General features: G+C 42.0%; 1 protein-coding gene across 2 annotated transcripts in view; it reads right to left on the bottom strand.

The window, feature by feature from the left end:
- The window catches only part of LAMA1 (laminin subunit alpha 1), a 167,311-nt gene that overhangs the window by 128,252 nt on the left and 13,075 nt on the right, over positions 1-25,984 (bottom strand). For both annotated transcript variants that reach the window (XM_039218722.1, XM_039218721.1), the window contains exons 2-3: positions 4,320-4,490; positions 4,041-4,153 (exon numbers count right to left, since the gene is read on the bottom strand). In XM_039218722.1, the coding sequence (XP_039074653.1) occupies positions 4,041-4,153; positions 4,320-4,490 (284 nt within the window). The remainder of the gene's footprint in view (positions 1-4,040; positions 4,154-4,319; positions 4,491-25,984) is intronic.

Consider the following 25,984-nt stretch of genomic DNA (forward strand, 5'->3'; position numbering starts at 1 on the left):
CATGCAGTTCTTGTCCTAAAAATCTTTCAAGGTTTTCCCTCCGAAGACTGTGAAATCTTATTTACCCTGTCAGTGTGCTTAGCAAAACACTTTCTATTTGGATGACACACTCATAAACCTCAATCTAGTTCTGGTCAGTTTTTCAGAAATTTTAGGGAAAAAAAAAACCAACAGATATCCACATTAATGAGGTTTTATAAAACCAGGCAAACAAGCAGCTATTGTCTGAAGGTCTGTATAAAACAAAGGCCCTTCTGTGATTATGTTCCCACAACAAAGTGCCACTTCCTAATTAAACCTACACAGAAAATAAAGCACTGCCTCAAAAGGCAGTTTTCAGTGCCATAGGAAACATTTCCTTTTTTTTACGAGATGTATTGTCTCTTCTAAAGGAACATTACACACTCTGACTCACAAATTTGACCACCTCCCAGTGAAACATTTTGCCCAGGTTTAAACATTTTCGAGGGAGAATATAAAACATCGATTCATCTTCTTGCTTCTTGGCCAAAAATCCCATGGCAGGTAGCACCCACATCTACCAGTCACTGCAGGGAAAGGACCCACTGAGCAGAAACGTGAGGTGAGAAAAACGAGGGGAGGGAGTAAGAAGACCCTGAACTATCCCAAATCAGGAGGAAACTGTAAGACACCCCCAGCTGGTCTCCTCATAATGCAGAGGAATCCAGTGATAGGAGACCAGGCACAAATGAGGTGAGACAATAACAGAGTGTAGAAGGGACCACAAGTCTTGATTTCCAATGGCAGCTTCAGCACATAGAGCCACTTACCCCTTCGTGGGCCAGTGAACCGCTCTGTGCTGCAATGTGCTTACCTCCAAAGAGACCATCTGTATTCCAGGATTTTTGGAGAGAGCAGATAAAATAATATGGATGAGGGAAAAAAGTGCTCTGTAATCTATAACCTATACTTACGTAAGTATGTATACATATATAGAATCCTGTATATATTCATTGTATATGAATATACAATACATAGATTGTACATATACAATGTATACATGTATAGATTTAATATGTATATTAAAGTTCTGTATTATTACAAAATCCATAATATTAAATTCTGTATATTATATACAGATAACACAGTACATATAATCTATATACTACATACAGTTGACCCTTAAATACCCTATTATTGTTTAACCTGCATGAGTCTACTTATACACGGAGTTTTTGCAATGCAGTACAATACTGTAAGTGTATTTTCTTTCCTTATGATTTTCTTAATAATATTTTCTTTTTTCTGGCTTATTTGATTGCAAGAATACAGTAGATAATACATACAATATAGGAAAATATGTGTTAATCAACTATTTATGTTATCGATAAGGCTTCCAGTCAACAGAAGGCCAATAGTTGAGTTTTGAGGGTATCAAAAATTATATGTGAATTTTCAACTGTACAGGTGGTCAGTAATCCTAACCCCTACATTGTCCAAGGGTCAACTGTGTAAGTCCTATACATACACAATATGTTTTATACATATATACATGTTCACATGTGAAGTATACGTATAGATTCCTATAGACATACAGGCAATAAATATTCCTTTTAATGGGATAATCAAAATAAAAAATAAACTATAAAATAGTTGTTAGGGAATTGCTCTTAATTTTGTTAGGGCTGCTACTGGCATGGTGCCAAGTCAGGACAAATCTCTTTAGTTTCTGAAGACACAAAAAATACTGTATTAGTACAATATCATAATGACTGCCATTCACCTGGAAACTGCTTGGGAAGCTGAAATCAACATTCCAAAATGTTTAACAATCTCTGAATCTCAGGGTTGGGTATATGCACACTTACTGTAATATGCTTTCTATATATCAAAAAATGTCCATAAGAAAAAGGCTCAATAAATAAATAAATCTGAGAGAGATCTGCATAATGCACTTTTTAAAAACCGGAGAGCACGACAAAGATGTTACACTGTATAAAAAAGATGAAGACCCTTCTGAGTACCAATTAGTCTAAGCAATCTTAATTTGGAAATGTATCTAAAAAGCAGTAGAAATTACCTACGGGTCTATAACTATGTAAACATGCCTACTTTTGAAATATGCCTTAAAGACCTAAAACCAACGAACCCTTGGAATTCCTCAAGCCAACTCGGCTCAACCTAAAGCAAAAGAGTTCCAGTCAGGGGCGCCTGGGTGGCTTAGTCGGTTAAGCATCCGACTTTCACTTAGGTCATGATCTCACGGTTCGTGGGTTCGAGCCCCGCATCGGGCTCTGTGCTGACTGCCAGCTCAGAGCCTGGAGCCTATTTCAGAGTCTGTGACTCCCTCTCTCTCTGACCCTCCCCTGCTCACGCTGTCTCTCTCTCTCTCCTAGAAATAAATAAAATTTTTAAAAAATATATTAAAAAAAGAGTTCCCATCAGAGTGAGATCAAACATGACACACTGCATGATAAACGACAGTCTAACATGGATCTGAAATCTCTATGTGAAATGCCCAGCTATTGGTTTGTCTCTAAACCCACATACTATCACATTTCTGATGGTAAAAATGGCTGTAGTTTTCCCCTTGAAAAAAGAAAATAAACTGAAAAGATGACGGGAATACCGAGATCTCCTGCAGAAACATTCTCACCATTGAAATAAAAACAGACCAGGCCAATAGGGGGGCTTCTTTTCTCTTCTGCTTTAGGGGAATTTATAAATATTAAGACATGACAGCACAACTCAAGACATATGGCTGAAAACAGCTGGAAGTGTTACTTCACTTAAATAAATACCATGAACCTAAACATGGGGACCCTCGCATTTTGCTTCTTTTTTTACCGTTATTATTCGAAATCAAAAGTTCCTTGTACATGAATATACACAATATTACCTTGTCTTCTACTTAAAATCCTGCACATTTTAAAAACTATCCCTTATTTGGGGCACCTGAGCAGCTCAGTCAGTTGAGCAGCTGACTCTTGATTTTGGATCAGGTCATGAGATCAAGCCCCGCATTGGGCTCTGTACTGACATTGCAGACCCTGCTTAGGATTCTCTCTGTGTCCCTCCCATCTGGATCTCCCCTACTCACGCATGGCTACACTCTCTTTCTCGCTATTAAAATAAACAAACATTAAAAAAAAAAAAAAAACTAAGACTTGTTCAAAGAATTATAACTCTTTGCCATTAAATTACAATTCCTATTTCGACGCTGCAGTGCACATTTCAACGATTTGTCTCTTTCAGCTTATATTTAACATGATATTGATGAGTTCTAATGCAAGTGAAATTGAATGGAAATAAATAACAACATCATGCAATGGCTTTTCTGGAGAACTCAGATGAGAGATTTTGCCAATAGCCCAAAATACCGGCAATCTCTCTTTTCATTCCTTCCTCTCAGATTTCCTTTTCCTTCCCTTTCCCAGAAATATCGGGAAAACCAGGGCCCATATCGTATTTTTCTCCATCCTCCTATGTGGTCTTGAAGCAAAGCAAGAGGATACAGGCGTGGCCAGAGCCATTTATACGTTGCCGTGGCCAGCTCGTACTGAAGGCTCCCTCACAGAAGTAAGGACCATCCATTACTCTTGGCCTCACTGATGGCATGACAGGGCTGGAGCACAGCCAACAGGAGTCACGTGATCTCTTTGGTTTCTTAGCCTTATTTTCTATGTACACCCTTCTGCGATACCTTTGCACCCTGATAACAGCAAGCCAATAACCTCAAAAGCCAATAACCTCTGTTCCATCCCTGACCCCCAGCGTTTCTGATAACATGTAGCACACAGCTTGACATGGTACCCCAAACGGCCAAGCGTGCCCTGCCCTCTTACCCAGCTTCTAAGAACACCAAACCACGTGGACACTCATATTCTCACAGATACCTGGGAGTGACGAATGCGACAAGAAAGGGACGACTTCTGTACATCAATTGAACTCATCTGGTGGAAAACAGTCTGACCAGAATGTGAACATGTCCAGACACAAGCCGGGCTTTCTGGAAGGGCATCGGAAGAGCACAACTCAGCAACCCAGAGACACCCTTCGGTGCTTCTGGCCCAACCTACCTGCCTTAAGTCCAGAGTGATTGTGACCCAGTGATATTCTCTCCCGTTCTGAATACTGGGGCTTTGCCACCAGTTGTTGGTCCCATCGATTGCATGCGATATTGGATGGCGTTCTGCGAAAAGAAAAAATAGAAGTTTTTGACTTCCCAACAGCAAGGCTAGTGGGAATAAATGGGAGTGAAGGTGAACACAATGTTCGTGACTCCCAACAGAAGCCTGCAGCCACCATTTCTAGAGGTGCAGTCTCGAAGGGCACTTCCGAATAGGAGTAACACTTGCCTTTGGGGTTGGCACTGTTGGCGTCGCAGATCCGGCACTGGGCGTTGCGTACCGGTCGGCCGGGAACGTGCTCCACAAGTTTGCAGGACATCTCGGGCCCCCGCTCGCCGCAGGTGGCGTTGGTGCTGATGTGCGCATTGCTAGCAAGATTGAGGATGGCAGGAAACAGCCCTGAAAGTCAGGATTCACCAAGTCAGCCCAGCCACTTGAAATCAAAAGGATGGGATTGGGGCGCCTGGGTGGCTTAGTCGGTTAAGCGTCCGACTTTCGCTTGGGTCATGATCTCGTGGTTCGTGGGTTCGAGCCCCGCGTCGGGCTCTGTGCTGACTGCCAGCTCAGAGCCTGGAGCCTGTTTCAGTTTGTGACTCCCTCTCTCTCTGACCCTCCCCTGCTCATGCTGTCTCTCTCTCTCTCTCCTAGAAATAAATAAAACATTAAAAAAAATAAAAAAAAAAGGATGGGATTACTTCATCTCACTTTGCAGGTGAATTAAAAGAGATTTTTCAATCTGTGTGCTGAGGGAAGGAAGCCTTACACGGAGCAGCATATATGGTGGATTCATTTATATGAAATTCTAGGACAAGAAATACTCATCTCTGATGAAACAATCAGAACAGGCAGTTGCAGGGGGTGAGGATTGACTGGGGGGCGACACGAGGGAACTTTGGGGGTAATGTTACATTCTATACCCCGATAAAGGCTTGGATTAAACACACATGCTGTCGTGAAAAACTGAAGAATGCACAAGTCTACAGTTTGGGTAAGTTTGAGTAGTTCACTGTGTGTACACTTTACCTGCAAAACAAAAAAGAATCACATACTGATGTAGGTGCTTAAGAGTTTAGGAGCAGGGGTGCCTGGGTAGCCCAGTCGGTTGAGCATCCAACTGTTGGTTTCTACTCAGATCACGATCTCATGGTTTTGTGAGTTCGAGCCCTGAGTTGGGCCCTAGGCACAGACCACGTGGATCCTGCTACGTGGTGCCTGCTTGGGATTTTCTCTCTCTCCCTCTCTCTCTCTCTCTTCCTCTCACTCTGCTCCCTCCCCCATTCACGCTGTCTCTGTCTCTCTCCAAATAAATAAATAAAACTTATTAAAAAAAAAGTTTAGGACCAAAGCATACAGATATCTAAACTCACTTTGAAACACATCAAAAAAAAAGCTGGGTTGATGGACAGACATAGAATACAGGTGGGAGAAAGAGTAAAATGCTCATTGTAGGATCTAGGTGGGTGGAGAGAAGTTCATCGTACAATCCTTTGCACATCTCTGATCGAAAATCTTCACAATAAAATGTTGGGAAAATAGGTTTTGAGACAAGTTTCAAATGATCCAAGGCATGTACCTGCCAATGAAATTCAAACACCTTTCACTTAAAAGAAGGGCATTTCTCTGTCCGCTTCGGTCCCGCTGCCTCTGCTAGTACACGTGGTCTTTCTGTAATCATCTAGGATTTTCGCCTCCTTCTCCGTTTTCTTTACTGCCTATTTTTGTTGGTGAGTAAGAGGTTAGAACATAATGATCCCGGTTTCGAAATTCTCTTCAATTCAGTGTTAATCTTTGCCTTTGTACATTCCTTTTTGTCTTTGATTTTTGTCTCTTAGCAACTTGTCCAAACTATTCAGAAGATAATTTTTGGATGACTGTGGGAAGCAGAACTCCTTTAGGGTCTTTGGAAACTTAGCTTTATCTTGTTAAAAGAAGATAAGAGCAGTGAAGTTTCCATAAAGATCTAGAAACGATGGTGTACAGGACACCAGAGAGGCATTCTACCTAAATGGACACTGTGTACAGAGAGATACCACTGTGGTTGGGGGTGCTGGTTAGCTAAGGGGCGTTTCTCTAATTTACTCGAGGTTGATCTTCTAAGATCACAGAAGATAATCTCTTCTTTGTAAAGAACAATGAGTCAATGTTTTCTCTGCAATGTTTCTGTTCCAGTGAAATCTGAAAAAGCACAATATAAACTTGGTAATACAGAAGGAATTCATGTCTTCAATTTTTATTGTTTAGGTACTGCCTAATGTTTGCAATGATCTTTTCTAATATAGATATCTTAATCACTGAAATTACAAAATTAAAATGGTTTTTTTTCTTCAGAGTTACTGCATTAAAAAAAAACTTACTATGTATCTATAGTAAAAATAGATGCCACAGAGGCACCTGGATGGCTCAGGCAGTTGAGCGTCCGGTTTCAGCTCGGGTCCTGATCTCACAGTTCGTGAGTTTGAGCCCTGTGTCTGGCTCTGTGCTAACAGTGAGCCTGGAGCTTGCTTTGAATTCTGGAGCTGGCTTTGAATTCTGTGTCTCCCTTTCTCTCTGCCCCTCCCCTCTCTCTCAAAAATAAATACATAAACTTAAAGATAAATATTTTTGAAAACGCGACATACAACAGAATTACCTATTTGTAGTGTTCTACCCCAGGAGAATGACCCTGTTCAAGTCTGGAGGCCCTTAGCCTCTCAACAAAAAAATAGTTACTGAATGTTTGTGTTCCAGATCATGATTCCTAATTGTGAACACAATCCACACTTATAATATTATATACAATATTTAATATATACAATATTTAAAATATTATATATATTTTCACTGTGAACTTAAAGTTGGTTATTTTTATCATATTCCTTTAAAGGGGATTTCTTCTTTATGAAGAAACAGACAAATCATTACGTGTAATTATGCAGTTCCCTGATGTATTATTTTTATCTACCAGTAGTTAGTTAAACACATTTTACGTACAGATCTAGTTCCTAAAGTGACATGTCGTTCTTGCGTGTGGTATTCACATGGCAGGAGGTGCTGATAGTGAATTGTTTGGTCTGAGGCAAATACTAATGTTCTCCATCCTTGAGGATCACACCATTCTAGTCATCTGGTTTGAATGTGTCTAATGAGGCAATCATTTAAAATACAATATGGTTTGGGGGCGCCTGGGTGGCTCAGTCAGTTAAGCGTCCGACTCTTGATTGCGGCTCAGGTCGTGATCTCATAGTCATGGGACTGAGCCCCAAGTCAGGCTCCATGTTCAGCATGGAGCCCGCTTCAGATCCTCTCTCCCTTTTTCTCTGTCCCTCTCCCCTGCTCTTTCACTCCCTAAATAAATAAATAAATAAATAAATAAATAAATAATAAGCAGACATTTAAAAAAAGAATAAAGTGCAATAATGGTTTTACAGCTTGGTGTTTTAACCCTTCAGCTAAAATGATATTTTTCTGGCTCTACACCACATGTATGCAAGTAGATCTGCAGTACAAATCAGCTCTATCCATTCTCTTTGCACAGATCAGCCAAGCAAGAAAAAGAAACCAAGGTCATGGGAACTGATTTAGCAATGCAGTTCTCTATCAACAAATACTTCACATGTTAACTTCACAAGGCCTCCCCCTTCTTTGCCCCTCACCTCATTTGCTTCACATCAAGAGAACTCCCTGCTTTCTGCTCTGGGCTCCCTCCCACTCTGGAGAACCTCAATGGCCTTGAGTTACTGGGGGGCAGCTGGGGGTGGTGAGGGCACATGCTCTCTGGACTCAGAAGCTCCTGCTCTGAGTCACTGATGAAAAGAAGCTCAAACCTCATGAACATAACTTAACATAATTTGGTTGAATAATAGCTCATTTATAGTAGTCAACATCAGGTAGTTTTTGGTACTAGATAGGCTTTAATTTTGGTTTATATTTATTTATTTATTTGTGACAGAGACAGCTTGAGCACAGGAGGGCAGAGAGAGAGAGAGAGAGAGAGAGAGAGAGAATCCCAAGGAGGCTCCATGCTGTCAGCACAGAGCCCGATGTGGGGCTCAAACTCACGAAATGGTGAGATTATGATATGAGCTGAAGTCAAGAGTAGGATGCTTGACTGACTGAGCCACCCAGGTGCCCCTCTACTAGATAGGCTTTAAAGAACTTCTACATGTTCTTACCTTGCTGGTATCATAAATACACTTTTAATAAAAAGAAAAATAAATTCCTTGGGTAGCATGGCTGAGTAGAAAACCTTTAAACAGCTAATGTCATAAAAACATCCTGGCTATCTTTTACTACAACTCAGTCTTTCTTCTCAGATAAACTAGTGTTTGGGAAAAAAAACAAAAAACAAAAACTATTCTCTAAACATTATTCCTTACATGAATACATTTAGTTTCACTTCGTAGTTATAAAATAATTACTGTTCCCTGTTGCATATGACCACATCTGCTAGAAGATGAAAAAAAGGTAGTAATACACACTAGAAAAAGCATGTACTAAAATTAATTTTTTTTAAGGGGCGCCTGGGTGACTCAGTTAGTTAGGCATCCTGACTCTTGATGTCGGCTCAGGTCCTGATCTCAGGGTCGTAGGTTCAGGCCCCGTGCTGGCTTTCATGCTGAGTGTAGAGACTACTTAAAAATAATAATAATAATTTTTTTTTAATCACCTCAGGTTGCTGAATCATTTCAAAGACCACTGAAATATCTCAGTTAAGGGAAACTACCCAAGCTTCAAGTTGGAGGAGGGAAAGGAAATCAAAGAGTGAGAAAGGACATCGGGATCAAGAATCTAGCAAGAGCAAACGTTTGATTTTATGCATAAAAATCAAAGGCAGGATGGAGGCTACAGCAGTATACATATGTGACAGTTTTCTCATTCTGTAGCTGTGCACTTAATAAATTAGACTATACATTTTTGTTGAAAGACATTATTTAGTCAGTGTTCCTATAATACTAATCTGTATTTTTCCCTCATTCAATGGGACACAAAATGGAATCAGCCCTCTATGCATGTATTTAGCCAGTAGCTAAAGACTTTATAGTGCTAAACTCCATTGAGCATGAAATAAATTCCTTCTCATTCACTAGTAGTTGGTTTTGGGTTTCTTTTTTTTAATTCCCCTTCTTCACAGCCCGAGTACATTTGGTCATCTTAAATGCGTGTTAGGACCTCATCAATCTAGTGGAAATTCTCTTATTAATATGAGGTTAAATAAAACAAAACGCCACAAAGCTGGCATTTTGGCAACAACGCTATTACATATAATTACCCAAGTTTTCATCTGAGATACTTCAAGATAGCTTAATAATTCATCGTTAGAGGTTTCTAGACGTTTTTCTCAGCAGGAAATATTTTTGCTGCCTTTAAATTGGAGTACCAAAAATGTCGATTAGCCCTGAAGCTAACTGCAACATCTTTTTCACCAATATTTCTCAGATGATTCAGGGTCAATGGTTGAGGGTTTTAATGCATTTGTGTATAGGAGAAGCATGAGTTTTTCTAGGGAGGTTTGTTCTCTCTTTTGGAAAAGGAAAACAGTTTTGAGTTCTACAAAATGTTAGTATATGATGTTATACTAATCCATACTCAAAATCAATGTGATATCCTGAAAAGAAAATGATCTGCATTTCTTAGTTAAGGAGTCTGGGGCAATAATTTCAGATCATTTTGTTCCCCAAGACGGAATTATAAATTATGAGAACTGTATGGGGCTGAATAATCAAAGTGGCTTCTGGTGTCAGAAGTTTTTATTTTGCAAAAATAATCAAAGTTACTTATTCAATCATGGAGAAATTTGGAAAAATAGAAACGTAACTTTCTGAACCTAGAAATTTGTGATTTAAAAAAAATTCAAATCCATTTTTTAAAATTTTTTTAAATGTTTTATTTATTTCAGAGAGAGAGAGAGAGACAGTGTGAGCAGGGGAAGGTCAGAGAGAGAGGGAGATACAGAATCCGAAACAGGCTCCAGGCTCTGAGCTAGCTCTCAGCACAGAGCCTGACATGGGGCTCAAACTCATGAACCGTGAGATCATGACCCAAGCCAAAGTCGGATGCTTAACTGACTATTCTCCATTTATCCTAATCTCACCCATTTACCCAACTGACATCTATAAATTGATTAGAGAAGGCTAGTATTAGAAATAAAACACTCTGGGGCACTTCCGGTGGCTCAGTGGGTTAAGCGTCCCACTTCGGCTCAGGTCACGATCTTGTGGTTTGTGGGTTTGAGCCTCGCATCAGGCTCCGTGCTGACAGCTCAGAGCCTGGAGCCTGCTTCAGATTCATCTCCATCTCTCTCTGCCCCTCCACTGCTCATGCTCTGTCTCTCTCTGTCTCTGCTGCTTTCTCAAAAATAAATATTTTTTAAAAATTTAAAATAACAAAAGAAACTACCCAGTTTGCCAGCACTCTCTTTGAATCCTGGTAGCTGTCTGGTTGAACAATAAAAACAGCACCTCTAACAACCTCAAATGGCATTATTCAGAGAAAAACTCTAGAAGGATGTAATACTATTCCAGGATAATAACACCAAAGTGTTCTAATAACTTAATATTCCAGGCTAATAGTATTAAAGCATTCTAATGACTTGAATTTTAGGAAGATGCATGATTTCATTTGTGGTACTGTATCCACATGAGTCTGAAGAAGCAGGTGAGGATGTCTGATTAAGTTCAATAAACTTTCCGGAGACTCTCAGGATCAAAGCACTATTCCCCCACCCCCCACCCCCACCCCAAGACACCAGGATGCCTGAGCTGGGCTGTTCCTAACCCTCAGGCTATTACAATCAGAAGGGAAAGACAGGCATTTACTCACAGATTCTAGTAAGAATAATATTTAAAATGCAGCAATATTTTAAAACGTATAAAAGGAGAGACTCTGGAACAAGGAATGCAGTTAGGGATAATCAGGCAAATGGAGGAGGGTGTGTATGTACTCAGGCAAAGGCAGGTCTTGTTAGTCTTCAAATCAATTTCATTTTCCTTCCCTTTGCACATTTCATATAACCCTTCATGCCCTATTCACCCTTCCAGCTCAGTCCTGATCTTTCCAGAATCCCAGACTAATATAAATGTTCTTCTTGGGGCGTCTGGGTGGCTCAGTCGGTTAGGCATCCGACTTCAGCTCAGGTCATGATCTCACGGTATGTGGGATCGAGCCCCACGTCAGGCTCTGTGCTGACAGCTCAGAGACTAGAGCCTGCTTCTGATTCTGTGTCTCACTCTCTCTCTCTCTCCGCCCCTCCCCTCCTCATGCTCTGTCTCTCTCTGTCTGTCTCTCTCTCTCTCTCTCTCTCAAAAATAAATAAATGTTTAAAAAAAATTTTCTTAATTAAACGTCTTGTTCTTAATCAGCATGCCCTATCTGCATGCATGATTATACCAGTTCCCCTCTCCCTTCCATTTTTCTACCCTCACTATGCTTCTCTGGAAAATAAAAACAAGTCTGATCAATCTGTGGGTTACTTTGGGGCAGAACCATATCCTACTTGCCCTGTTTGCCTCTGGCTTATACGAATGCACAATAAAGCCTGAATGGAAGAATAAATAATGAATGAAGGAACGCTCTCTCTCACTCCTGGGTTACTTACTACTAAGTGCACAGAACTGGAAGCCTAAATCTAGACTCTTCCTGGCTCCACCACTAACTACATGACTTAGGCAAATCAGCCTCTCAGAGCCTCTATTTCTTCAACTATTTTTTTAAGCTTGTTTATTTATTTTTGAGAGAGGAAGAGATGGAGTGCAAGTGAGGGAGGGGTGGAGAGAGAGGATCCCAAGCAGGCCGACAGTACAGAGCCCAAAGTGGCTTCTCCATCCCACGAACCATGAGATCATGACCTGAGCCGAAACAAGAGTCGGACACTCAACTGACTGAGCCACCCAGGCATCCCAATTTCTTTGCCTATTAAATGAGTATTTTTATGAGCCCTTTTTTCTACGTTATTCGAATTCTGGCATTTTACCTTAATAGATTATCAGGTAAATTTGTCCACCATTCTCTTTCCCGCAATTTGGAAAATGAAGTAAAAAAAAAAAAAAAAAATTCTCCATTCAGTGTACAGAAAGGCAAAGAGAAGTAACTTGGTAATTCTTTTATCATTTTGGATAAAAGAACCAAAAAGAGGGGCGCCTGGGTGGCTCAGTCGGTTGAGCATACAACTTCGGCTCTGGTCATGATCTCAGGGTTCATGGGTTCCAGCCCCACATCAGGCTCTGTGCTGACAGCTTGGAGCCTGGAGCCTGCTTCAGATTCTGTGTCTCCCTCTCTCTCTGCCTGTCTCCCCGCTCACACTCTGCCTCTCTCTGTCTCTCAAAAAATAAAAATAAATAAATGTTAAAAATTTTTTTAAAAAGAACTCAAAAGAAATATAAACTGGCTTTCTATTTCTTTCTCTTTTTCTCTCCCTTTCTTTCCTTCTTTCTCTTTCCTTCCCCTCCCTTCCCCTCCCTTTCTTTCTTTCTTTCTTTCTTTCTTTCTTTCTTTCTTTCTTTCTTTCTTTCCTCTTTCCTTTGCTCCTTTGGGAGTCACTCCTCAGAGCTTCTGACTCTCAAGAGGAGGAGAGAAACAAATGATGCTTCCTACAGCCCTGATCATAAGCCAGAGAACTCTCAGAGGCTGGCTCTGCTTCTCATCTATGCCTATGGCAATAGCACTTCCTTGACTCCTGCCTACTCCCCAGGGTATAAATCTACATCATGTGGAATTCTTCCAAGACAGTAAGTTCTATTTAATATGGCAGGTTTAATGTCAAACCTGCACACATTCAGGATTAAAACGGAAATGTCCACTCCAACCATGTATTTTCTATCAATTCTATTAGAATGTAAAGTCTATTACAATCATCACGATTTATGAAAGGCAGTATCTGGGTAAGGAGGAAGAACATGGGCTTCTGAGTCATCACAGCATGGATGTGAAGTATAAGTTCGCCAGCTGTGTGGCCATGGCTAAGTGGCTTTACTCCTCAGTCTCCTTATTTGTGCAATGGGAAGAGCACTGCCTAGGGACTTTTGTGAGCATTAAGTCAGATTATGGGTAAAATATAATGTAGTAGGAGCTCAATAAAGAGTTGCTCTTATTACTTGCATATTATAAGTGGGTGCCACTAATGTCAATTTCCTCAACTACAGTTAGACTTACGTGGTTTATTTCATTTATTTGAGTCTCTGTTTCTCCGATTTTATTTTAGATGAAATAGCAGGTTTCCCTTTAAGAGTCACTGAGTATGAGAAATATCTACCTTTAACAGAAGAGACACACTCAGCCCAGAGTCATGTGCATCATGAAAGGCGCATGGAGGGAACCCAGATTCTGCAGGCAGGAACTCACCGCACAGAAGGCTGAGCAGGACAGCTCCCTCTATTCACACTTGACCCCCTTCCCTCCTCCCTGCCTCCCCCCTTTCTTCTTTGCTTACTGGTCCTTCTGATGCTGCCTTTGTGACGCTGTGTGGTTATAAATCCCTGTAAGTTAAATGCATATTTGTCAATCACAATCGTCTCTCATTGTCCTAGATGACAGGGGAAGACATCTCTGAGGAGGTGACATTTGAACAGTTACACCAAAAATGAAGAGTCAGATACGTTAACTCTTTTTTTTTTTTTAATGTTTTATTTATTTCTAGGAGAGAGAGAGAGAGACAGCATGAGCAGGGGAGGGTCAGAGAGAGAGGGAGTCACAGACTGAAACAGGCTCCAGGCTCCGAGCTGGCAGTCAGCACAGAGCCCGACGCGGGGCTCGAACCCACGAACCGCGAGATCATGACCTAAGCGAAAGTCGGACGCTTAACCGACTAAGCCACCCAGGCGCCCTCAGATACGTTAACTCTTAAGGGCAGCGCTGTATTTTAATCTATTTGGCTTTCTTTGTAATACGTTTTGTATGCACTTAAAAACACGCTAAGAATAGGACTGCCAGCTTTGCCAAGGGGGCCCGTTGGTACCAAAAGGCCAAAAGCCAGGAAGGGAAAGTACTCTTATTAAAGCGTTGTGAGTCAGGGGCTGATGGCATAGGTGGCTCGTAGTCCCCTTTCCCCACCTCCTCTTCCCCGAATCTAGTTCATCTTTGGACAAAGGCAGCCAGGAGGTCCCTGACCTTCTGATCCAGGTGGGTCATGAAGGTGAGTGAGAATGTCCCCGGCCAAGCCAAGAGCCAAGGTCCTGCTCAGGTGAAGTCCCACATGGCCTGACCAGGTGGGCCTGGCACGGCACCCGCCCCCAGCTCCGGGGCACTGAGTGGAAAATGAGCCCTTAATGCCACCCAGGCTGCCTGGGCCAGGAGATGAGATGCCTTAAGCAAGCTAACGTAAACTGTCAGGTCATCTTTATCTTCTCCACCATTCACCCTCATCAAGTTCTCACGTGATTTCTTGCATTTGGCATCGGAGCTTATTTTCAGGGACACATTCTCTACGGATGCTGAGGACTGTGGGTCTAAGTGAAAGAGAGGGGGAAAGACTGCGGAGGGTTTAAGTTGAAATCACTTACAGTAGCACATCCCCAGTCCCTAAAATATGTTCCGGAGGCTACCTACACATTGTGGCAAAATGCATCTTACCTTAAAAGTTTTTTCTCTAGGGGCACCTGGGTGGCTCAGTCGGTTGAGCGTCCGACTTCGGCTCAGGTCATGATCTCACGGTTGTGGGTTCGAGCCCCGCGTCGGGCTCTGTGTTGACAGCCAGCTCAGGGCCTGGAGCCTGTTCCAGATTCTGTGTCTTCCTCTCTCTCTCTGACCCTCCCCTGCTCATGCATTCTCTCTCTCTCTCTCTCAGAAATAAACAAAACATTTTTAAAAAGTTTTTTTCTAGAAAACAACACAAACATCCCTGCAGATTATGAATTAGATGTGGACGAAAAATAAGTGTAAGTGAAACTGTTTACCCACTTCTACTTGTGACTGATCAGCAACTGACAGAGGCTCCTTACAACACCTGGTTCCTTCCTCTTCTGTTCCTTTTCCCCAGGAAACCTACAACTGTGTTATCATAATAGGAGCATACGATTTAAAGAAACTCTATTTCAAGTTATTTATCCTAAATAAAAAATCATTTTAATCACTAGTAAGTGAACTTGTTTTGTATATCAAATCCCATTACTCTCAGAACGCTGAAATAATATCGATCAAGGCTAATGATGAAATGTGTAAAAGTCTCGTTTGCTTAGTGTTAAACAGGGCTTTTGTTTCCAACGCGAATTACTCAAAAGTGACCAGTTATTTTATTTTCTCAAAAAGCTCATACTTGGGAACATTTTTAAATGAAGACAACTTGGGGTCCTCTCTGGGCTGGGAGCCCTGTCAGCTCAAGACAGAAGCAGGGCACCAAGAGAGAATGGCTCCCCGCCCACAGCTCCTCCTCCTTCAAAAGCAAACACTTGGTTTTTGGACTACACCAATGTAATCATTGATGGCTGTTAGTAAAAGAAAAGCTTTAAGATATTCTGGAGATTTCAAGGCCCTTTCCAGCTCAGTGGGGAAAAGAGGAGGAGGAGGGGGGAGAAGGAGAGAAAGAAAGAAAGACCCCACATAATCAGTGAGGGAAAAGTCAAATCCAAACTCCTGGGAGTTTGGCATTTAACACAGTTGACTTTTTTTTTGTCTCACGTGGGAAGATGAAGAGAAGTTTAATCTCAGAAAAACCAGAGGGGGTGGTGAGCTAAAGGCCTTCTCAGGGTTTTGCTGAGTTCCATTTCCATAGCAATGGCCTCAAGGTGTCCTTGACAAAGACAGAGGATTTCACTGTAAGATAAATCAGTGGAATGAGCCAGCTGGGCACAAATATCTTCTGCAGAAAACAGCACCTTATCGAGATCTGCCCACTCCTCCCACAAAGGCTTATTTAATGCTAATATTCAATGACATTGTGGTTTTCGATCCAGCCTAAAAGTTCAGTTGCAGAGACAAAAACTAGAATTCATTTATCAGGAAGTGTTTTTCTCTTTGGCTGCCAAGGGTAGCAACTTAAATATGCTACCTGTCAAAAACATTATTGCATTTAGGCAAAACACAAAAGGTCCTCAACACACACACACAGTTTGAAAATTTCGTATCGTTCCCGCTGCCCTGAAAAGGCACTACGGCTCCCCCCTCCTTCCAGATTCTTACAGGGGTGAACTAACTGCAAAGAAAGTCAAAAAGCAAGTATGGACTTCAAGTTCAGTATTGCCAGCCTGTTGAATTCAAATGCAGTCATATTATATCTTGCTTATATCATGTATAATGTGGGCAATGTTTATAGCATTTGTTTAAATACCTAAAAACATCAATTAATTCAACATTTTCTAACCAGCCAAACGCTTCCCCAAACCATCGACTTTTCTACAAACCCTTCAAGGTCTTAATTATTTCTTTCTCCTTCTGCCACTGCTCTGCTCTGTGATATAGATTTTCCTTGCTTCTGCTTTAAAACTTTGGCAAGCCTTTTGATGAATGTGCCCCCCACATTTCCAGGGTGTGTGACCAGTGTCTTCAGTTTAATGCTCTGCTGAAACTGTCCTGAAAGTTTTCATAATTGAAACAAAGAGCCCCCTATTTTCATTTTTCACTAGCTCCTCCTGGGCACAGCAGTAGTGTCCAGCGAGGACTGTCCCCACAAGTGCCCACGTAACCCTGATGAAATCGTCTGCCATTCAAAGTCACCACCTGTAACTGAACACCAGTACAATGACCCCAAAGTGGCTGGATCCACCAGATTACAGGGTTTTTTTTATCCAGAACATTCCGACCGCCACATCTTACAAACAAGTTATCTGAGATATCTCCCATCTTGGAGTCCAACCATAGACAAATATATTTAACAACTAGAGTAAACACTCCAATATAAAGTACACAGACTTTAATGCTCTTGATAGCATTCTCATTGGGATTGATAACCTCGTATTTTCTCAGGTCCAGTACCATGGTTTGTTTCTGAAATCAGGCTACCTCTTTCAACAGATGTATACATGTAATGCAATCGTTCCTTTTTTTTTTTTTTTTTTCTTTACAAAAAGCTGTTACTAAGTCAAGGATGTATATAAGAATTTCATTCACTGTCTGTCCAGTTCCTTGCCTCAAATCTGCTCTTCACTCACCTTCAACTGGGATTCTGTTCCTTTAAGTCACTAAAAATGCCCTTTTCAAGGGCATCAACTTCCATGTTGCCCAACCCTATCTGCAGTTCACCTTCAATTTACTTGACCTTGCATGGGCTTCTGTCAAAACTGACCTTTCCTTCTTCTTTAAACCCTATCTTCCTTTGGCCTTCATCCTACTACAGACCCCATTCTCCCTCCATCACGGTAACTGGGTCACTCTTGGCTGGTTGTCCTAGAGGACCTGAGGGAGGAGCTGATTTCCTATGGAAAGCCCAAGATGGCCCAGGAGCATTTTCATGGGGAAAAGGGGAAGCAGTGTACTTTCTCAAAAAGCCATCTTGAAACAAAGAGAAGCAACCTAAAGCATACTGAACTGAGGGTAGATGCTTGGGTTCTCCACATCGTGTTCCCAAGGCGTCCTTGTTAATATTATTAATCCTAACTGAGATATTGATCGAAAAAGGCATCACATGTATGGGACATGAATATGCGGGGTGTGGAATGAGTGGAATCTCAACGAGGCCAAAATGAAACCAGCAGAAGTTTAACAGGGACAAATGCAGGACCCTCCACTTTCCTCCCCAAAAATCTATCTACAAGCATGGGAGGAGCTTGGCGAAGGTGGAAAAGATATTATGGATCCTGTGATAGGTATACACAATATGAAAATAGCACTCCGAAAGAAGTTACCATGATCCAAGGTTGAATTAATAATGCCATGCTATTAAAGACAGAAGAGAGGGTGCCTGGGTGGCTCAGTTGGTTAAGCGTCGGACTTGGGCTCAGGTCATGATCTCGCGGTTTGTGAGTTCGAGCCCTCGCATCGGGCTCTGGGCTGACAGTTTGGAGCCTGGAGCCTGCCTCAGATTCCGTGTCTTCCTCTCTCTCTGCCCCTCCCCCGCTTATGCTGTCTCTCTCTGTGTCTCTCAAAAATAAATTAAAAAAAACACTTAAAAAAATAAAAGACAGAAGAGGACCCTTAAGCATCCACAAATGTGATCGTTACAATTTAGCTATGCACAAGATAGTCGAAAGTCATTCTGCACTGACTGTGCAAAAGGAGTTGAGAATCACTTCTCCAGCTTTACATGCATAGATCACCTGGAGATCTCCTTAAAAGTGGAGGTTCCCACTGCAGGTCTGAGGTGGGCCTGGGATGCGTCATGAAAGAGAATCTCTGGGCGCTGCTGTTCTGGACTCCGGAGATTAAATGATCTCTTGGGTTCTTTCTAGCTCTAATACCACTCTGGGGTTGGCTAATTCAGCCAAGCCTTGGCATAACAATCAGCAGACTAATTAGCAAGATCATGCTTCCTCCAGTAGTTTTGTCATTATTGCACCAGAACCCCAGACTCCCCACCCTGCATTCATGTCTTGGAGACGCTGAGCGACTATTTCTAGAGGGAATGGGATGCTTCAGTTAATGAAGGGTCTTGGCTTACTGGAAAGAGAAAAAGAATCTTCAAGTTTCCCAAACTAAAGACACAATAGATCAGCAAGTTCAAATGAGCATCAACCAGGGAAATCTATGAAAGCAAACCAGTGGTTTGATTCCTCTGCCCTGTTCCATGTGAATAATGCTGCCACTGGCCTGCTTCACTCAGACTGCAAACAATGCTATTGACGACACAGTGAAATGCTTACAATATAATGTTGCAATTTAAAAGAAGAGGAGTGCTTGGGTGGCTCAATCAGTTAAGCATCAGGTATTGATCTCACTGCTCGTGAGTTCGAGCCCCATATCGGGCTCTGTGCTGACAGCTCAGAGATTCTGTGTGATTCAGATTCTGTGTCTCCGTCTCTCTGCCCCGCCCCTGCTCACCCTCTGTCTCTCCCCCTCTGTCTGTTTCTCCCTCTCTCTCAAATATAAACGTTAAAAAAAATTTTTTTTCCATTTAAAAGGAGGACATTTACTTGGCATGGTCTCACTCTGAGGGAAAGTCACCCTCTAAGCCTGAGCCCTGCAGGTTGCTGACACTCTAACCAGGTGTCTTTTCCCAGAGGCCTGCGGGAAGGGGTTTGTGCAAGGTGGGGAGGAGTGGGTTGGAGAGGACAGTGTGACATCTCTTCCCTGGCTGCCTGGGAACCTTGCATTTGAGCTTCTGAGACAGAACATAGGTCTAGGTGACAGAAGGGGAAGGAAGAGTTTTCAAGAGCGCCTCTGAAGGCACAAACAGGGCCATTCGCAGAAGGTGGGGCCAGCGCCCCACTCCAGGGAAGAGAACAGCTGGAGATAGGTAGGGAAGGTCACAGAGATACAGTTCATCACTACAGCGGGACCCTTTTTTGAAAAGAGTTTCTTTAGTTTGAGGATGTGTTTGTGCGTGAGCAAGGGAGGGGCAAAGAGAGAAGGAGAGAGAGGATCCCAAGCAGGCTCCACGCTCAGTGCAGAGCCTGACGTGGGGCTCAGTCTCACAAACTGCAAGATCATGGCCCGAGACAAAATCAGGAGTCAGATGCTGAACCGACTGAGCCACCCAGGTCCCCCATATTAACCTTTTATTTTTATTTTTTTTTAATATTTTTATTTATTTCTAGGAGAGAGAGAGAGAGAAAGAGAGAGACACGGCGTGAGCAGCGGAGGGTCAGAGAGAGAGGGAATCACAGACCGAAACAGGCTCCAGGCTCTGAGCTGGCAGTCAGCACAGAGCCCGACGCGGGGCTCGAACCCACAAAACGCGAGATCATGACCTAAGCGAAAGTCGGACGCTTAACCGACTAAGCCACCCAGGCGCCCCTTAACCCTTTATTTTTTAAGTTCTCTATATTACGTTTTATCACGATAATACAGGCCTGGAAAATTTACTTTATTTCCACACATTAGTAATGAGGAAATCAGAACTGAGACTCTGGGTTAACAGATTACTCTCAAAGAAACCACATTGATATACATCTTCTGTAGTGCATTTTCTTTTAAAACAAACGAGTAAAAACCAAATGGCCCATCTTTACTCTGCTCTCCACTGCGGCTTACAGCTTTCCCATTCTAAATTTCTTGGTTCAAGCTCAAGTTGCCAAGTCCACACGGACAGTTTTCCCGTTTTCCCTTTCCTCAGCCCTCCCCTTCCCGCCCCTTCCCTCCCCTTCCTGCACCTTGGCACAGACCTCCCTCTGTTTTCCCCACGCCCCTGGCTCTCACCCAGAAAAAGCTGGCAAGTTTAGGGGCCTCATTTGTTTATAGGAGAATGTCAGCCCTTCTTCCAACTTCTGGGACCACGCCCCCAGGCTGTCAATACGGCACTTCTTTAAATGTGGTGTTCGTTTCCTTGCAGGGATTACATTTCCCAGAGTTCCCTTTCATCTGCCTGTGCTGACAATTAGTCAAACTGGGGATGTAAACTGAGGTTTGACTCACAAGGAACATCTACTTAAGTATAAATGGTACCAGGTATAATATCTGAAATTTACTTTAAGATACTTCAGTATAAAGAGTGTGATAGTGTGTGTGTGTGTGTGTGTGTGTGTGTGTGTGTGTGTGTGTGTGTCTTAGGTTAAACTACCCAGATGCAGCTAGTGTTAAAGTTGGTGAGGTACCTCCGGGGGTAGTCAGCTGGTACTCCAGTCAGGAAGACTGCTCGAATTCCAGCGGTGCCCATCATAGTGTTCTGTTATCTGTCTCCATCAACACCAGCATTTTGCTAATTAGCAAATCAGAAATGGACAGAAAACTAGTAGGTTGGGAATGACACGATGGGTAATAGAAATGGGCTTTCGGGGCACCCAGGTTGCTCAGTCAGTTGAATGTCTGACTCTTGAATTCGGTTCAGGTCATGATCCCAGGGACGTGAGAAGACATACTTCCTGTGGAGCCCGCCTGAGATTCTCTCTCTCTCTGCCCCTCTCCCTTCCCCTGCTTATGCATATGCATGCTCTCCCTTTCTCTCTAAACAAACAAACAAAGAAAACAACACACACACATAGGAAAGCAAGCAAGCAAGCAAGCAAGAAAGAAATGGACTCTCACTAGAGAAATTCATGGTGGTCAAGGTATCTACAGAAGTTAAAATATCTTAAGAGACATCTGACAAAGGCACAATAAAGGGGTTGACAAATCATCCCTTGAAAAAAAATATGTAATTGGACAAAATGTTTAAAAACAACTATTTTATGGAGCACCTGGGTGGCTCAGTCAGTTAAGCGTCCGACTTCGGCTCAGGTCATGATTTTGTGGTTTGTGGGCTCAAGCCCTGCATCAGGCTCTGTGCTGACAGCTAGCTCAGAGCCTGGAGCCTGTTTCAGATTCTGTGTCTCCCTCTCTCTCTGCCCCTCCCCCACTCATGTTCTGTCTCTGTCTCAAAAATAAGAAAAGTATAAAAAAAAATTTTTTTAAATAAGAACAATTTTAGCACTCTGAAATCAACCAAAGGCCAATAACAAATTAAAGAGCTGTTCTTTACGAAAAGCTGTCAGGGTTTCACAAAAGACCGGCAGGCAAGATGAGCCCTCTGCCCAAGCTGCTGCACCTTCACCCAGCTCCTCGCCCCCGCAGAAGGTCTCCCCACCCGCCATTTTTAAGTCAACTCCATGCCCATGGTGGAGCCCAATGCAAGACTTAAATCCACAATCCTGATATCAAGACCTGCGCTGAGATCAAGAGTTGGATGCTTAACCAACTGAGCTACCCAGGCGCCCCTGAAGAGATGTTTTTATTTATAGATAGGAAGACTCAATACTATCAGACAGCAATTCTCCCCCAATTCATCTTTAGATTGAATCCACTTCCTATCAAAATCTCAGTTGGCATCTTTTGTAGAAATTGACAAGCTGTTACTAACGGAAATGCAAAGGACCTGAAACTGTCAACGCAATTTAGAAAAAGTAAACAAAATTGAATGTCTTACACTACAGATTTCAAAAGTTACTATAAAATGAAAGGAATCCAGACAGCAGGGTGTTAGCATGAAAAAATACATATGAATCAACGGAACAAAATAGAGTCTGGAAATATACACTCATATTTATGGCAAATCGACTTTTGGCAAAATGCCAAGGCAATTTTGTCTTTCCAACAAATGTTTGGAACTACTGGTATATCCATATGCAAACACCGAATTTAGATCCTGCCTCCTCACTGCACATAAAAGTTAACTCAAAATGGATCATAGACCTAAATGTAAGAGCTAAATGTTAAAACTTCTAGAAGAAAATAGAGGATAAATCTTTGTGACCTTGGATGGGACAAAAACTCTTAAATTTGACAGCAAAAGAACAATCCATAAGAGAAAAAAATGATAAAATGGACCTAATATAAAATTTAAAAAGCCTTTGGTGCTTCAAAACACACTAGTAAGAAAATCTAGGGGCTGGGTTAAATGGGTGATGGGCATTAAGAAGGGCACTTGTAATGAGCACTGTGAGTGCTCATCACATGTAAGTGATGAATCACTGGGTTCTACTCTCAAAGCCAAGAATACATTGTATGTTAACTAACCTGAAAAGAAAAAAAAAGAAAACAAGAAAATCTAGGGGCACCTGGTTGACTTGGTAGAGCACACGACTTAATCTCAGCACTGTAAATTTGAGCCCCATGTTGGGTGAAGAGATGACTTAAAAATAAAATTGATGCACCTGGGTGGCTCAGTTGGTTAAGCTCTGACTTCAGCTCAGGTCATGATTTCATGATGTGAGTTCAAGTCCCGCATCGGGGACTGTGCTGACAGCTCAGAGCCTGGAGCTTGCTTCAGATTCTGTGTCTCCTTCTTTCTTTGTCCCTTCCCCGCTCGTGCTCTGTCTTTCTCTCTCTCTCTCAAAAGTAAGGAAACATTAAATAAAATTAAATAGAATAAAATCTTTTTAAAAAAAGAAAAGAAAAACTAAAGGCAAGTCATAAGCTGAGAATAAATACTTTCAAATTACATTTCTTTTTTTTTTTTTAATGTTTTATTTATTTCTGACAGAGAGAGACAGCGTGAGCAGGGGAGGGTCGGAAAGAGAAGGAGATACAGAATTGGAAACAGACTCCAGGCTCTGAGCTAGCTGTCAGCACAGAGCCCAATGAGGGGCTCGAACCCATAAACCATGAGATCATGACCTGAGCCGAAGTTGGATGCTTAACCAACTGAGCCACCCAGGGGCTCCTCAAATCACATTTCTGATAAAAGACTTGTATCCAGAAAATATGAAGAACTTTTATAACTCGATACTCCAAAGACAGAAAAACCCAATAAAAACTGGGCGAAATACTGGAATAGATATTTCACCACAGAAGGTATATGAATAACTAGTAAGCACATGAAATATATCCAATATCATTAATTATTAGGGAAATGCAAGTTAAAGCACAAGATACCACTTCAGAGACACGAAAATGTCTACAATCAGAAAGACAGATGATATGTAGTGTTCATAAAGATGTGAGGAGCTGGAATTCTCATACACTACTGGTAGGAATGTAAAAATGGTACAGCCACTTTGGAAAGTAATCTCACAGTCTCTTTAAAAAGTTAACATAAATTTTCCACATGACCTATATTCTACTCTTAGCAGTTTCACTCAGGAGAAATGAAATATGGCTATAGGCGGACTTGAATGCACATGTTTATAACATTATCCTAATAGCCCCAAAATGGAAATAATCAAAATGTCTATCAACTGGTGACTGGATTTTTTTAAATGTGGCTATGGGGCGCCTGGGTAGCTCAGTCAGGTGAGCATTCAACTCTTGATTTTGGCTCAGGTCATGATTCCAGGGTTGTGGGATAGAGCCCTGCGTTGGGCTCCTCGCTAAGCACGGAGCCTGCTCAAGATTCTCTTTCTCCTGGGGCACCTGGGTGGCTCAGTTGGTTGAGCATCCAACTTCGGCTCAGGTCACAATCTCACTGCTTGTGAGTTTGAGCCCCGCATCAGGCTCTGTGGTGACAGCTCGGAGCCTGGAGCCTGATTCGAATTCTGTGTCTCCCTCTCTCTCTGCCCCTCCCCCATTTGTGCTCTGTCTCTCTCTATTTCTCAACAATAAATAAATGTAAAAAAACCACCAGTTCTCTTTCTCCCTTTGTCTCTGCCCCTTCCCCAGCTCATGCGCATTCTCTCTCAAAAAATTAATTAATTTAATTAAATTAATGTGGCTATCTACACAGTGGAATAGTATTCAGCAATAAAGTATAACAAACTCCAGATACACTGCACAATCTAGATGAATCTAGAGAATATCGTTTAAACAAAAGAAGATAGATACAAAAGAATACACACTGTATGACTCCATGCATATGAAATTTCCAGAAAAGGCAAATCAAAAAGTACAGAAAGTAGATGATTGCTTGGGGCCGAGGTGAGAGTAGAGGTGGGGACTGAGTGGAAAGGAGCACGAAGAAGCTTTTTCAAGTCTTGGAAATTATCCACACCAGATTGTAGTAATGATAGTACAACACTCTAAATTTACTGGAAAAAAAAACAAAAACCAACAAACAAAAAAACACTGCATGGTACACATCCAACTGGTAGAATTTTATGGTATATAAATTACACCCCAATAAAACTGTTAAATAGGTCAGAGTGTCTCCTCTCCCTTGCATGTAAGGGGTATAATTTCATGCAGCCTGTAGCCTTCATTCTGAAGGACAGTGGTGCCCCCTGAGGACTGACCCCTAAAAAGTCCTGGATCCAGAAGGAGGCTTAGCAAGGCTGCTTATTGCTTGCTGCTGATTCAAGGAAGAAGTCTTCACACCCCAAAGGACAGAAAGCTGCAAGTCTATCAGATTGATTGGATAAGACCTGTTTTCTGGCCTGACTGCTAATGAAGGTATGTTAATAATGTGTAACGGGTAAGCCATGCATCTGACATCATCTAGCGGGTAAGACAGTAGGGGAGCAGTGAATTCTCATGCACCTCAAACCTCTCAGTGGGTACCATCATTCACCAAAAAAGAACCTAAGCATCTAGTGTAACAAAATCAGCCTAGGGAAGTTCGTGACAGAAACCAAAGCGATGTTTATCTCCTTTACTAGCTGATTCCTTCGAATATTATTTCGGAATTCTTTTACTCTCCAATTTCAAATTGCGTCATTTACCGAATGCTGTCTTGTGCACAAATTTTCAGGTTTGAAGACTTGAATGAGGCATATCTTAATTATAATTAAGCCGATTATAATAATTAACATGAAACCAACAAAGTCGGGACCCACTAAAGACACAGGAGAGGTTATGCTCATATTTCTCAGGAGAATGGGCCATTCTTTCATTCAGTAATAAGTGATTTTTATCAAACAAAAATCCATCTGTGACATAAATTCTGTATGCCTTTGTTCTGTTCCCAAGAAAAGGATGGCTCAGCCCAGAATGCCTGGAGGAGAACAGCTGTTCTTCGACTTAGACAATGTCCTCCAAAGGCAGGCAGGTAGAGTTCCTTTAAAACAACACCTCTATTATTAAAATATAACTGTGTGAGCTAGTTAAGAAATGCCAACCAGTTTATTTAAAAAAAATTTTTAATGTTTATTCGATTTTGAGAGAGACAGAGCACAAGGGGGGAGGATCAGAGAGAGAGGGAGACACGGAATCCGAAATAGGCTCCAGGCTCTGAGCTGGCAGTCAGCACAGAGCCCGACGCGGGGCTCGAACCCACAAACTGTGAGATCATGACCTGAGCCGAAGTCGGACGCTCAACCGACCAAGCCACCCAAGTGCCCCAAGAAATGCCAACCAGGGTAAAGTCACACCCCACAGAGTATTCTGAAGTCACCCTCCTTAAAAGAAAAGCTCCTGCAGTAGAAATGTAGTGGTGAATCAGTTCTCTTTCACATTATGGTGACATTATTCAAAAGCAGTAAGAGGAGTTATATTGGTGTTTGAGCTGTTCAGGAACAAAAATCTCTCCCCGGTCTGAGCTGAGGAGCACA

This window comes from Hyaena hyaena, unplaced genomic scaffold, assembly GCF_003009895.1.
Source record: "Hyaena hyaena isolate Hyena2069 unplaced genomic scaffold, ASM300989v1 scaffold_777, whole genome shotgun sequence".
Lineage (NCBI taxonomy): Eukaryota > Metazoa > Chordata > Mammalia > Carnivora > Hyaenidae > Hyaena > Hyaena hyaena.